The sequence below is a fragment of the Cricetulus griseus genome, chromosome 6 (assembly GCF_003668045.3).
Source record: "Cricetulus griseus strain 17A/GY chromosome 6, alternate assembly CriGri-PICRH-1.0, whole genome shotgun sequence".
NCBI lineage: Eukaryota > Metazoa > Chordata > Mammalia > Rodentia > Cricetidae > Cricetulus > Cricetulus griseus.
Window position 1 is genome coordinate 99,129,122 of NC_048599.1, and position 15,578 is coordinate 99,144,699.

The following is a 15,578-nucleotide window of genomic DNA, read 5'->3' on the forward strand; positions in this document are numbered from 1 at the left end:
TTCAGCTATAAAGTCAAAGGGATTTAGTCATAGTTAAGTTTGTCTTGATTATGCTACATTAGCAGACTTATATGCAAACAGAAGAAAAAACAGCTTCACACCTCCTTTTGATTTAAAAAAATCATAGGCCATGTCCATTTTATTAATAATGTTTCTATAATCTGTTAACATTATACAAGCAGTTTTTACAGTTAAGTTTCACACTGAAGACAAACACTATTTGGCTTAAGAACAGAAAGCTGGGTTACATCCTTCATGTCAGACACACACTTCAACAGTTGAAGAAAACTTTTATACTTTCTAGATTTCCCTCTCGTTGTAGAAGTGATTTTCTTTTTTTCAGCAAAGAGAAAGAATTAAATGAATCTGCAGGCAGATGGCTCCTACTGGAGTATAAAGCCCTGAGCCAAGTTAAGCCTCCACAAAGGACAAAGCCAAAGGCAGAAACTCAGACTCTCCAGTCCTAGCCTGCTCCTGTATGCTCCCTGCTGTGCTCCCTGCCACAAGTGGAGCCCAGTTAAAATCAAAATCACTGAAGAAGTGAGGGGGAAAATACCCCTCAAATTTACTAAAGCTATTCATTGGTGTCTCTCAGAGCTCCTCAAACTGGAGATAAACCTTCCATAGGCAGCATCTGTGGCTGCTCAGGCATTGTCACCCACGGTGTGAAGGGTCCCTCTACATCACTGTGTTCTGACAGTGATACCAAACCCAGCTCCATTTGGAGCAGCACACTTCATGTCAGCACTTCAGAGCTTCTCTGATCAGCTATAGTTAGAAGCTGTTGGTACGAAAGAATATGACAAAGGAAAATCTCTGGGACTAACATGCAGAAAGGCTTTTTCAAATATGCAAACTAGTACTTGGTTACAATATTCTGGAGGGGGAAAAAGGGAGGGTTCTTGCATGTGTTTATATCTAATATAATATACACACTGATGGAAGCTTGTCTTTTATTGAACTTTTGTTTTCCAAAATAAACTAATAACACAAATATGAATACTAGAAGGCTTTCAGATTCATAAATAATGTTAGATCAATATTCCTACAATATGTAAGCAGAATTTAATCCTGTATTCTTTGATGAAATACTGGACACAAGAAATATGTGGCCTCACATTCCAGCTAAATAAGAGGCTCAAGGAACATAGCATGAGACTCAATTCACTTATGCACCACTATACATCACACCACACATTAAGGCAACAGTTTCTCCAAGGTCAATAAAGCCTGTCCATTTGAGTCTTTAGGATTTAAATCTCACTAAAGTCCCAACCTACATGTGACATCACCATACTTAAGCAAAATATCACACATATAACTAATCTAAGGATAGGTCAGTGTTAGGTGCTTCTGAATATCAAACAGGCTTTTAAAGAAACTAACCTATGAGTTAAGATGCTTTGGGTAACAATATTCTCCTAGGTTTAGCTTCATGAAGCCACGTGCAGACACTTCTGAAAGAGGCAAGGTTTAATAAGTGCTTTGTGCATATTCATAAACTCATGTTCCTCCAAAGACACAGTCTACCTGGAGGCACCTCCCAGAAGTGGGTGGCAAGGCTTCCTGATTTACAGCCAGAGTGAAACAGTACTAGTGAATGTTCTTGTGTCTCAAAATGATCCCTGTTGAAAAATGTAGTAACCATTATAGAATCAAGGTTGGTCAGGACTGCATACAGAGGAAAAGAGAAAGACATAAACTGCTAACCTCCATAAAGTTCATGTCAGACAGTGAATCCAACTACTTCAGGTGACAGTTACACTTACAGCACAGATTGCCAAGGCTGTGGAAATCTGAACTCCTTGGAGAAAAGGTTTTAACAATCACATGCAAGGAAATGGATATGCTAATAAATTTGTTTATTAAAAATAATTACTTGGAAACATGTATACACTTCCAGTGAGATGTTGGAATCTTACTAAATGTTACATATCAATCACCAATTAGAGAATCACCTTCATGAAGAGATGCATTTTATAAAGAATCTTATAGTTCTAAAGGCTATTTCCTTGAGTGTCCAGCTATTTCAAACCATCAAAATCTTTAATCAAAGATATGGAAATTTTATAATTGAAAATAAATCATCAATAAAGAGGCAGCTTCCAAAAAATAAACATTGAACTAATGCTTAATATTGATTTTTCCTACAGATTTAAATTTGTTAGTTTGAGGCCAATTTTAATAGTTAAAAATTACTTATCATTTTGAAGTCTTAAAAATATCATTTTGTCAATTTTAAATTTTCACTGTTCTGTTTAAGGCTACTTCAGATATAAAAGGTATCAAACTGCCCCAATATATTTGGAGCTGTGGCTACATAGACAAACAATGTGTCCTTTTAAAGGATCGTTTGCAGTTTGACTTACATTATCTGATTAAATATTTAAAAAAATTATCAAAAGTTAGATATTGCATTAAGAAAAGAACCCATCTCACAATGTGAATCAGAAACCTCAACAATGATTTAAAGCAATTGTTCCACTTATTTCAATATCCAGTTGTGAGTGTAAAAATGTCTGCTAAATGTGATTAATAGTCTCTTTTATTTAAGAAATAGGATATTTCAAACTTGTGATTATGGCATATGCAGTAATACATTTTTAAAATTTAGGTTAAACCAGTAATTCAAAAAGTCATTAAACCATTATTAAGAACTGAATTGAAACTAATTTTCCATGAAAATTTATCAGGCTATTTGTGGCTAATTAGAAAAAAAGATTGTTGTCATTGAAATTATAGAGGCTTTCAAATCTAAGAGTCAACTGACGACTGTTTCTTTAGCCAAATAATTCTTTAAACTGGAGACAGCAGGTTCAGGAGCCTTCCTTTTGTCCATGCTGCAGCTGCCTGTGCAGCTTGGCAACAAGCATGAGACAGCATGACATGCGGACTGGGGGACGGACAATAGCCTTCAATTCATGGTAAACCTGCCCATCGCCTGTGCTAAGGCAGCTTTTCTTACAAAGCATGCTACGGATGGTGTAGGACACAACAACAGGTTACTCACAGTGACACAAATACAACTCACACCTACTAGAAACAGACATGAGGACAAAAATGTGTCTGCTCACAGAGTAATTTGTATGTTGGCAATTTAAGTTTGTAATTGTGTATTCACTTCAAGCAAAGCTTAGGCTGAGCACCTTATACAGATGAAGGCATGCTAGTAACAGACTGCTGGCTCTGGCCTGAGTGTCCTCTCCCTCAATGGCCTACTCCCAGGAAAGGACAATTTTAACAACACACAAATATCTCTCCCCAGCAGAATCTTTGCTAGATATCTGCTTTAGAGAAATGTTTAAGAAAGGACACAACAGAGGAGAGGCTAGATGAGCAGCAGATGACACCATCTGCCTCGGCTCACCTAGAGGAGCACATAAAACAGCTGGCAGCATCTTCTTCAGATAACGGACAGCCTTGTGCTGCCTGACTAAAATCTGAAATGACAACCAGTTAGTTGGCTATAAACGGGTACATCTACAATGAGAGAGACCTAGGAACGCCATCTGTCAATCTATAGATGTAGAAACAAAGCACAGAACAAAAACCAACTTATTTGAAACCAACAAACAAATGTACAGTCCTTGATATATTTGATTACTGGTATAACCATAGCTGATGACTTTAAAAAGGTAACATTTTTCATAATGCTATCCATGGAGTTACAAAAGGTTTCTGTTTCCAAAGATGTTACTGGGGTCCACATATTCCTTGACAGACTTTAGCATCCCAAAGCCGACATCAGAGATGCTCTCCTTTAGCCACTGCTTTCGTAACTTGCCCACTGGAAAACAAAATCAAAAAGGCTTCAGTACACACCTTGAATGCTGGAAACCAATCAATCTTGTGACCATGAGTGAGCAAACACTGTGTGATAAATGCTTTTATTCAAAAATGAGAAATGTTTTGCTTTATTTGATTTATTGAGCCCACCAGACTATCAAGCTCATTAAGCCCAATGCATTCCCAGGGGAAGTGTGTGCCCCACAGTGTCTGTCTCCTTTCTCTGTAAACTATGAAATGGAGATTGAGGGAAGTGTGGACTGAGATCACAGTCTATTTTACAAACCACAAGATGAAAAAGATCATGCTTATCCAAAAGCCTACCCCTTGTTATAACTCCTGGCAAGTCAAAATTTTGTAGAAAATGAAGCTTGCTGAAGAAAAATATAGAAAAATAAATCTGTTGGGTAGAATTGACAAACATGACAGGCTATAGCTCTTTGAAGTATTTTAAGGAGTACACTTGAGAGAAATGAGAAAATGACTCAAAAGATGGGGGGTGGGCAGACCTAGTTATGAATTCTTCCAATCAAAAATTCTTTTCCAAGTGCTTTAAATAAATCCATGTACCTCAAATGACAGTTGACATTCTTGCCATTGTCCAGCCAGATCCAAACATTTTTCTTTTTTTGACATACACAAAAGCCTAATCTGTTTTAAACTTAACTTCCTCTTAACTGTCCACTTTATATTTTTCCTTATGTTTTACAAACTTGAGGCAATGAAGTATCACAACAATTAGCCTAGTTAATTATTTTTAAAGGCACTAAATAAAAAACAGCCTTTTCTACCTAAAACTTTTGTGAGGGACAGGCAAAAAGAAATCTGACTTTAACTTGCTTTGGCACTGAAAGCAATGCAGTGTATTCTCTAACATGACAAAATGTGAGTTTTAATCTATGGTAGGGCTATTCACAGTGAGCACTTCTCAAACATATGCATTATTATAGTAACTGGATTCAAATGGCCACTTTGCACAAATGTTCATTAATGATCCAAAGTCATCAACAGAGATTTAATTGGCCAACAGAAATGGGAAGCCTTTCATTAAAGTATTTGTCCTGCCACTCTAAAGTGCACTCCCATTCATCAGGCTGTAGAAATACATCACAGCAAACGCCTTTTGGAACCTTAAATACCACACCAGCTCAGCTCAAAGCAGCTTTCAGGACCACTTTTCTAGGAAACCATAAAACCACCATCCAAATAACAAATGGCACAATGCTTCAGAAAGCCAGATATTTGTGGGTGGCGCAAGAAACAACAAAGCACTGTAGTGCGACAATACAAGAAGCAAGGTCTAATGGGGGGGAAGATCTAAAGTTCACAGTGAAAGTTCTGTCCAGAGATCTCTGTCTGAAAGCAGACCCCTCTGTCTCTCTCTCTCTCTCTCTCTCTCTCTCTCTCTCTCTCTTCTCTCTCTCTCTCTCTCTCTCTCTCTCTCTCTCACACACACACACACACTCACACACACTCACACACACTCACACACACACACAGACTCCTCAAACAGCCTCCACCTGAAGAACTCTAACAGGACCACTATCACCTCGGCACCATGCTGCAACCTGAGCTTTTTCATCTGCGAATGAATTCACTTATTCAATTGTAGCATCCTAAGCAAGTTAAAAGTCCGAATTTCCAGATTTGCTTCGTGAGGCTGACAAGTAAACAAATAAACAAGCAGCAGCAGCTACTCTGAGTTGTGGAAGGTGCTACTCATGCTGCAGCAGCTCAGGAGAAGGATGAAGAGCAGTCAGAGCCAGTCTCCACGGTTATCTGTAATATAGCTTCACCGAATGTGTCCTGTGGTTATGGATGTAATTGTCCTGAAAAGACGGCAAGCAACTGCTCCAACAAGATGGAGCACATTAGAAGCTCAGCAGGATGCCCAACAGCTAGCTTGTCTGCCTGGTTTTACACCTCTAGTAATAATGCAATTCCACAAGGAACTGAACCATTGTCTAAGAAGCCACCCAACAGCCACTGCATACTTAATGAAGTCACTCACCAAGCACTGGAAAACAGAAGGTGCTTGGAGTGCATCATTAGTTCTGTCAGAAGGATAATTTACACATCTATCTTGTCAAATTGTCTATGGTTTATACTTTGACAATAATCAATCTAACATACATTTGATTAGTGAATTAGCAAGCAGCGGGGGAGAAGGCATAGCTTTGGCCCCTCATAAACATGTTTGATGAAAGAATTTAACCCATTGGTGGTACTGGTCTGTGAGTTGCTTCTGCTACTGGTAACAGAAATAGCAAAGCAAGGGGTTGGAGTCATGGATTACCCAAGTAAAGGGACTAGAAATCTTTGCTTTTGCTTAGCAAATTAAGCCAATTACTCTGTAGAGTAAGTGTGCAAGGAGGAAGCATAGTTTAAATATGAGCATCCCGTGAGACTTACTAACCAGACAGTAACTGGAAAACAGTGCTGAGATTCTGGGGAACTATGTATGGCTGCCTGAGATGCATTAAGAAATTAAAACAGCACAGGCCTATGCCTAGAAAAGGAAGTGGCTTGTAAGTACAAGACCTGTCAGCCCCAGTCACCTAATGGATAAGACACTTGCCTCCCAAACACAAGACTTTCTTTCCAGAGCTGGACCATAATGTCCTTCAGAAAATTCTTAGCTTGCTATATATTCATCAATTAGGGTCCACACTCATCTGTACACATGTTATACATGTGCTAGACACTTACATGGTAGCTCCTTAAACATTTACACAGCTTATTGTCTGCAAAGAAACAGTTCTATTTATGTAGCATGTTACATCATATCAAAAAGAAATGAATGAATAGCTACAAACATTTGCTACAATATTTGCTAATATGACAACTTCTACATACCATGTAGCAGTCAGTACTAAGAAGCATTACATGATAAAACTTAAGCTTTCTTTACCACAATTATCCTAAGTGTGGTGTTAATAGCTATTTGAGAATCTAATGGCCAGGGAAATCCTTTTCTGCTTAAACTAAAAATGGATTTCACATTTTAAGTCTGGTTTCCAGTTGTGTCTGTGTGCATTTAATGAACAGACAGGGTCAAGGGTAGACAGGAATCCCAGGGTTGGCTTTTGAAATCACTTAACACAACTTTGGAGAGATTCAGGGAACAGTGTGTTTTGTAGTATGATATATAGCATTAAAAAAATGAACAGAGGCCAGAGCGATGGCTCAGTGAGTAAAGGTTTTGCTCTACAAAAGCATGAGGACCTGAGTGTGGGTCTTCAGTACCCATATAAAAGGCAGGTGGGGACAATTGTCTGTAAACACAGTGTTATGTGTGGGCAAAGATATGCAGGTCCCCGGGGCTTGCAAATCCCATGTTCAGGAGACCAGTAGTTCACACACGTGCACACACGAGTTGAAGACACACATGCACACAGGTAAGGGTAAAGTTAGTGGTGGAGACTTGATGGGTGGCCTGACCCACAAACATTTGGAACTACTCTATGTGGTTTAGGAGACTGAAGACTTAGCAGAAACTGCTGAATAATTCTATCTTAAAGAACTAAATCTGGGCCAGCTGAACACAAGGGTCTCTTATCTAGATATGTGTAACTTGTTAGTCAGTTTGATTATAAGAGCAGAAAGACTTTTACAGATTTATAAAGGAAGAACAAAATGGGAGGATTGGCACAGTGGTAAAGTGCTTGCCTAGCATGCAGCAAGAGTCTCTAGACTCAACTCCAGTACTTGGTGGAGAAGAGTGGAGTTGAAGAGTGGAGAAGACAAAGAATAAAGTTGACCAGAAAGAGGAGAAAAGAACTAACTATAAAATAGACCATTTACTCAGGAGCTTACGAAAGCTGAAGAACAAAGTAGAATTAGCAAAAGCCTAAAGTAGCAGCCATTATCATTGGTTTTTTTTGTTTGTTTGTTTGGTTGGTTTTTGTTTTTGTTTTTTGGGTTTTGTTGTTGTTGTTGTTGTTTGAGACAGGGTTTCTCTGTGGCTGTAGCAGCCATTATCATAACAACCATGTCTTAAGAACTAAGGTTGCTGGAATGTCCAGCATGCACAGGCCTGACCTTAATCTCCATCATCACAAAAAACAAACAAAACAGCACATTAAACACACAATGTACCTATTCAGCCTTAATCTGAAAGTCAGATTTATAAGGAAAAGTGACTCATTTTTATAGGAGTGCTCTGAGGAGTGACTTTTTAAAATCCTTCCTCTCTCCATCTCTTCTTCCCTCCTTCCTTCCATTAGTGTATGTAAATGCTTCTTGGGATTGTGGAGGCCCAAACAAGATGCTGGGTGTCTTCCTCTATTCCTCTGAGTCAGGGCTTCTCACTGAACCTGGTGCTCACATTTTCTCAGCTACAGTGGCAACTAGCAAGCCCTAATTATCCTTCTGTCTCTGTTCCACTCAGAACTGGGGTTATAGGGGTGTACCAGATGGCCAGTTTGCTTTATGGGAGGTGGGATCTGAACTCTGGTCCTTGTGATGTGCAGAAAGTATTCTTGACCACTGAGCCATCTCTCTAGTCCCCATAAGCGTCTTATTTTTCCATTAATTAGCATGATGAAACTATTGTTAGATTATGTATAGAACTATTACTGGATGAAGTTTGGACATTCTGGTACTTGTTAGGTACTAATGAGAACAAAGAAAACCAATGGGCAATCTGACTCTGAATTACTCAGTGGAGCTAACAATGCTTCTTAAAGGGAGATTTAGAGCGATGAGCGTGGTGGAGCCTTTAATCCTAGCACTTGGGAGGCAGAGGCAGGCAGATCTCTGTGAGTTCGAGGCCAGCCTGGTCTCTAGAGCAAGTGCCAGGATAGGCTCCAAAACTACCCAGAGAAACCCTGTCTTGAAAAAAAAAAAGGGGGGGGATTGGAAAGGGCTCTTACTTACATATCTGCTTGTACCATGACACATACATTGTGGTTGGTTGACTGTGGCAAAGCTGTATAAATGACAGTCAACAGACCTCTACCATGAGAAATGATAACATCTAGCCCTTAAGAGAATCTGAGATGGAACTATGACTCTTCCTGACTTCGCAAAAGAAACTGAATGCTCAAAGCCCACAACACTATATATCTGTGTCATCTGCTAATGAAACTTCTGACATTAAGACAAACCGATGAATACCACAGATTTTACAAAAGCAATCAAGATCCTTATTTCAATTTCTCTTACTGCCGATATTAAAAATGCCTGTTTTCTTTCTGTCTTATTGGTTTTCTTGTCCCTGTGATTGCCATGCCTCAGCTGCCCGAGTACTGGAGTTAACAGTCATGTCCACCATCCACCATGCTGACTAGCAATGCCAGGTTTTTTAATGCTAAAGGTTTGTCTACACAGTTTATCTAATAGCTCTGAATGTTTGAATAGCTCTTTTGAGACTAGAAACTGAAAAGAAATTTCAATAATTAGAGTAAGTAGATCACAAGAACTGGATTCAATCTGTCTTTAGCTCCATCAATTAGTTTGGTACACTTGAAATTTAAACCATAGTAGAACTGAGTGTTTATACAACAGAAACCAAAACAAGTGAACAGGTTAAATAAAATGAGACAGATAAAAATAGAAAAGACCTTTTTGTTACTACACAGTATTCCAGAGCATGGGTTAACAAGATTTATTTAGCCAATCACAGCCTAAAAGATATCTAGGCTGTTCCACCTTCATCTTGTTACAGTTGAGCCCAGTTAACCATTTCTTTCTTTTGTGGATTATGCATTTGGATCCAATCCTAAGAATTCCTTGTCTGGTTCTAGACCTGAAGATTTTCTCCTATGCTATTTTCTAATAGTTACAGAGTTTCATGTTTTGCATTTAAAATCATAGCCTATTTGGGGTTAATTTCTATTTAAGTCAATGTTCTTTTGTATGTACAGCTGCATGTGTGTGTGCTTACAAGTGTACAGCTGTCCCAGAATCATTTCCACTGGAGTGTTCCTGTCAAAATAATTTGAGTCCAGGTATGTGGATGAGTTCAGTGTTCTCTATTGTCTTCCATAGATCTAACACTGCAGTCTTGATTGCTGAAGCTATATAATAAGCCTCAAAATCAGGAAGACTTTTTTCCAAAATTATTTTAGTTATATAGTTCTTTTGTCTTATCATATAAAATTTAGAATACAATTTCCAAGATCCATAAAAATAAAATAAAATAAAACCCTGCTAAAAGCCAGGCAGTAGTGGAGCATGCCTTTAATCCCAGCACTTAGGAGGCAGAGGCAGGCAGATCTCTGTGAATTCAAGGCCAGCCTGGTTACAAAGCAAGTTCCAGGACAGCCAGAGCTATACAGAGAAAACCTGTCTCAAACCACTCCTACCCAAAAATACAAAGCAACAACAACAACAAAACCCTGCTAAAATTCTAATAGAAAATGGGTTTAAATGATAAATCAGTTTGGATAGAATTGATATTTTTATCATGTGGTCTTTCCCACCAATGTATGAATATGACTTCCGTTTATTTACATAGGACTTCTTTGGTTTCTTCCACTGGCATTCTGTAACGTCATAGAATATAAAGTCTATGTATACTTTCTTATTTATTTTTTAGTAGGTGTGAATACTGTTATGTTTTAGATTTTTGGTTTCTACATTTGTTGTTAATTTCTATATGGGGTTTTGTATTCTGTATTCTTGCTGTTTTTGAATATCTTCTTCCCTCCCCTTCTTTCCTTTCTTCCCTCCCTCCCTCCCTCCCTATTTCACACTACACGTTTTTAACAGAAGCTTTTCTAAGCCTCTTCTACTTCAAACATTTCTGATACTACTAGTTTCTGCTCTGACCACCAGGGAGAAGAAAGCTAGTAACAGCTTTGATTTGTTTAGATACCAATATTTCAATCAAGATTGGTAAACTCAATCAGGGTATTTTGCTTTCTGACAAAGGACTTGAAGTTAAGTATGTGGCTGACACAAACTGTGCTGTTTAACCTAACCAGCACATCAGCTGCAGACACAAGAGCTACGGAGAGTAAGTGACGCAGACTCCTTATTTCCTTCAGCCTCAAGTCCCAGACTACATCTGCTTTCTCTGATACACAAAACCAGAGTTAAAATAGCTCCATTTATCACAGCATGATTGTAGGCAGACAAACCAGCCTGTCTGTTTCCAGATAGTGAAAGCAACTGTTATTAATCACAATTACAGGCCAAACCCTCCAAGAGAAATTGCATCAATATTCTCCTAGCCCACAGTTCTGCTACTCTGGTACTAAAAACAAAACAAAACAAACAGTACTGGGACTGTCATGACACTGTCTGAAGGTCAATAATGAACTTGCTACTACTGAAGCCAATTTCAATTTTCAGTTCAGGGAGCAAATGAGGAAAATCTTTTATTAAAAATAGCGTCCTCTCGATGGGCGTTGGTGGCGCACGCCTTTAATCCCAGCACTTAGGAGGCAGAGGCAGGCAGATCTCTGTGAGTTTGAGGCCAGCCTGGTCTCCAGAGCAAGTGCCAGGATAGGCTCCAAAGTTACACAGAGAAACCCTGTCTCGAAAAACCAAAAAAAAAAAAAGAAAAAAAGAAAAAAAAAGTGTCCTCTCAAAAGCATTAACAGGAAGACTAGTAGCACAATTAAACATATTATTTACATTTTAGATTAAAAACACTTCTGCTTTATGAAACTATAATAGCAATGGACATTTGAAAATTTCAGATTAAATTATTAACTTCAGAAAAACTACTACAGAAACAGACATTTTCATTGCCAGAATGTGAAACTTATTTTTCTTTCATGCAGATTTTAAGAGACCTACAGAGTAAGACTTTTAATCAATAAATGAAAATGATAGTGTCAGACCCCTTACATGTACACATGTACACATCAAATAAACTACAATCCACTATTCAGCAGAGATCTACCTGGTAATCTCTTACTACTTAAAAATACACACTATAGTATTTCAGCATCCACATGTAGATGCTATACAGCTGTCACAGCTATGTCCTATAATAAGCCTATGAAGTGGTAAACTCTTAGTCTGCACTTGAGGACAACTGCAGCTCAGAGAACCTGCTTTCCTTTGGCATCACCAGTAAATACAGATTTGATTTCAAAGACTATATCCTTTCCTATTTATAGTGCCCTAAACTTGTATGTGCATGTGGGTATTTATCACTCATATGCTGTAATAATTTTGACCATATATTAGGGTGTGTGCATGTGCACACAAGTGGTACTTGGGAATGAACCTAGGACCTTCTGCATGTGAGGTAAGTGTTCACCATCCAATTATATTCAAAACATTTTAATCTTCATCTTGAGACAGGATCTCAATATAAATTGCCAGAAAAGACTTGAACTCCCTCAAGAATGACTTGAGCTTATAATCTTCCTTGAATGTAGGATAATATTAATTATAGACTCAGTTTATTTACAATTCTATGAAAGTATACTAGCAGAGTCACTTATTCAGCAGAATACAGTAAAATGCTTTTCTCTGCATATTATTACATGCTCCTCATATGTGCAATTCATATTTTGTCTTAAAGCCGATGGGCCTGATAGTGCCCTCCTGTAATCCTTGTGCCTCCGGAAGAGTATGTGGAGCAGACCACTCAGGGTTCTGGGGATTGGAGAACAGAATGCTATCAAAGTCAGGACTGTCACTGAACAGAATTCAAAAGAGGAACAGTAGAAACTATACAAGTGAGCAGAGAACACCTCTAGGAAAGTGACAACTTTATTGGAGACCTATATGACCCAAATGGGCATGGTCAGTGCCACAGATGCAGCTGGGTGGATCTCTCACTACAATTCCCCTTTTAGTCTAAAGAAAAAGATTTAGGCTTGATACAAAACTATATACAAAGGTAGCAAATATCAAGTGTGCTCTAGGAGGAAATGTAAGAACATACACACTTAAAACCTGTTGCAGTGAAGCAACAAGAGCAAAATAAGAAGAGCTACAGGGAACAGTAGAAAATGGGAGAACAACATGAGCCATGAGGAAAAAGGGGTTATGTCTGAGGATTGGCAGGGAAAACTGTATCAGAGACGAGGACAGAGAGAGGGATGCACACACCACTGCATCCCTGAAGGCCTGATAAGGGGTTTGGGTTTTGTTCTAAATGTAAGGAGACAACCTGATTTAAAGAAAAGATTACCAGCAGAAAGAGAAGGGAGGAGGGGATCAGAAAAGTTAAGAGGGGACTGTGGTACACCAGCAGGAAACAGAGTTGAACTAAGGTGGTACCAGAAGAGGTGACATCTTTTTGGTTCCTGGAGTGATCGGCATAAATCTTCAGGATAGTTTTAATTGTGGGGCTGAAACTATCACTAAGGAAGTGAGTGAAGAGGGGTATGAAAGGATGGGTTCTCTCCACTCCAGCAGCTGAGCAAGACTGCACCCCTACTTGAGTGCATGTGAAGCGCACTGTGCACCCCTGCAAGCCTAAGTTCCTTTTCTAAGCACAACACAAAATCAGGTAGTTTGGAATTAGTTTCCATGCAGTCATTGTTTCTGATCACATAGAAAATAAGTATGACAAATGGGACAGAAATTTTAAAATTTGTCCCTCAATGCAGCGGCCTCTAAATTTAATATGGAATCAAACCTTGCCATATTATACTAGAAGTCAATAAATGGAATTTTTCAATATGTGAAGTCTGACAAATAAAGATTTTTAAACCTAAAACCTGAAAATATACACAAATTGTACAAGTAGTTTTACTTTGTGTAGTGATAATGTAAAGAGAATGACCCACATAAGCTCATATATTTGAATACTTGGTCCCCAGCTGTTGTAACTGTTTGGCAAGGATTAAGAGGTATGGCCTTGTTGGAGGAGGTGTGTTACTGGTGGTGGGCTTTGAGGTTTCACAAGCCCATGCCATTCCTAACATCTCTGTCTCCTGATTGTGTTTTAAGATATAAGCTGTCAGCTACCGCCATGTCTGTCTACCTGCAGCCATGCTCACTGCTGTGGTAGTCATGGTCTTTAACTCTCTGAAACTATGAGCCCCAAATAAACTCTTTCTTCTACATGTTGCCTTGATCACGGTGTTATCTACAGCAACAGAAATAATAACTAAGACACTGTAACACGAACTGCCCTGCGCTGTTAGAGTACCTGATACTAAAATGTCATATGCCTATAATAAAGAAGTATCAAATACAAGGAAGTAAATGATTCATGGGAAAGAGCTACTAAGAACAAAAAATATCTATAATGAAGAAAGTAAAACTTTGAGTCCCCTCTGGGATACTTAGATAATGTGGAAATTAAAGAAAAGGAGGACTTAAAGTCTTAAAGGAAAACTAATACATAGGATTTCTTTTCAAAGGCAGTCAATTTCAATCTTCTTGTTTTAAATCATTTCAAGTATTTTAGCTTTCTTGGTGTAAGGACAGGGTATTGAAGAATGAAACACATTAGCAACAGCAGCTTATTTTTGAATTCCGTTTGACATGAATAACAGCTACTCGGCAGCATGGTGACGAGGACTAGAGGAAATTATGTTACACACACCCCAGAAAACACTTAGAGCCGTGTAAGTGGCTAATACTTCCTTTAGCCTCTTTTCCCTTCTCACAATCAGGCATTCAGTGTGTCTGTAGTTGCCTGGACAGCACAGTCTGAAGTGAGGGAGACTAATCTAACAGCAGTGGGCATGGCACAATCACACCAATTTTGTAGTTTCTGTATATAATTCACATTCTCCTGTACTTACTGTGTATCACCCTTCAAGAGAAGGAAGCTGTTTTGAAATTCTGTAGCTTAGCTGACCAGTAATGCTCAAATATAGAAACCACATTCTACAAGACTAAAAGGCATTAAGAATACCACACCCCCACCCCCACTCACCCACCCACCCACACACACACCCACACACACCAATAAGGGCTAGAGAGGTTGCTCAGCTGTAAGGGCTGGGGCTCAGTCTCTATCACAAACAAAATTCACAGGGAATATTTACATACTTTGCTTGAGACCAAGAACTGACAAGTCAATATATTACAGGGTAAGAGTTACACTTTTTCCAACTATTGCTTATTGACTTCACTTGTGGTACTGGGTAAAACATATAATATATGATAATATATAACATATACATAACTTTTCTAACTTTCACAAATAAAACCCATCTCAAGTCTCTGTGCAGGGTTTAGTCTGTGCTCTGCAGTCAGTGCTCTAAAGGTGCACTGAGTCAGTACAGTTGTGCACCTTAGAGACAGCAGCCCTCCACATCTATGAAGTAACTGCACCATGCCTCCCTTTGGGTACTGCACACACAACCATTCCCAGGAAGGCCTGGATATCCTCACAGATGTTAAAGAAACAGCTGCTGACCACAGAAAGGCTACCAGCATGACTCTCCTCTGCACTGCTCCAGGTCACTTGGTCACCTTTAATCTTGACAAATTTCTCATACTACAAAACGTGAGTGACCCCATACCATCATTCCACAATTAAGGAAACAGCCATTTAACAACCAACTCTCCAAATGGCAGTTAGCTTCTATCACCCCTTCTTTATAGCCAGCCATCCTCACTCTCTATTCCTTTTGTCATATTTACTCTAATACGAATCTTACAATCCCTAACTTTTAAAGGTGGAAGGCCCAGAGGAATACCTCAGCTTTTAATTCCACTTGACACTTCTAGTGCCCTTTTCTTCTTTCTTCGTCATTCTAACACTCACTAGCACCTCTGGGAGACCCTGCCTCACTGGATGAGGCAGCCAGCAAGGAAGATTCCCACCCAGCCTCAGGCCTCCATATCCAAGGACTCACACATGCATTCAATACACATGCAAGCACACACACACACTTGCACACGTGCATGTGCACAAATAT

General features: G+C 39.0%; 1 protein-coding gene across 1 annotated transcript in view; it reads right to left on the reverse strand.

Moving 5' to 3' along the window:
* The window catches only part of Agps (alkylglycerone phosphate synthase), a 106,293-nt gene continuing 90,715 nt past the window's right edge, over positions 1-15,578 (reverse strand). The window contains exon 20 of the mRNA XM_027420134.2: positions 1-3,787. Coding sequence (XP_027275935.1) covers positions 3,666-3,787 — 122 coding nt within the window. The 3' untranslated portion in view covers positions 1-3,665. The remainder of the gene's footprint in view (positions 3,788-15,578) is intronic.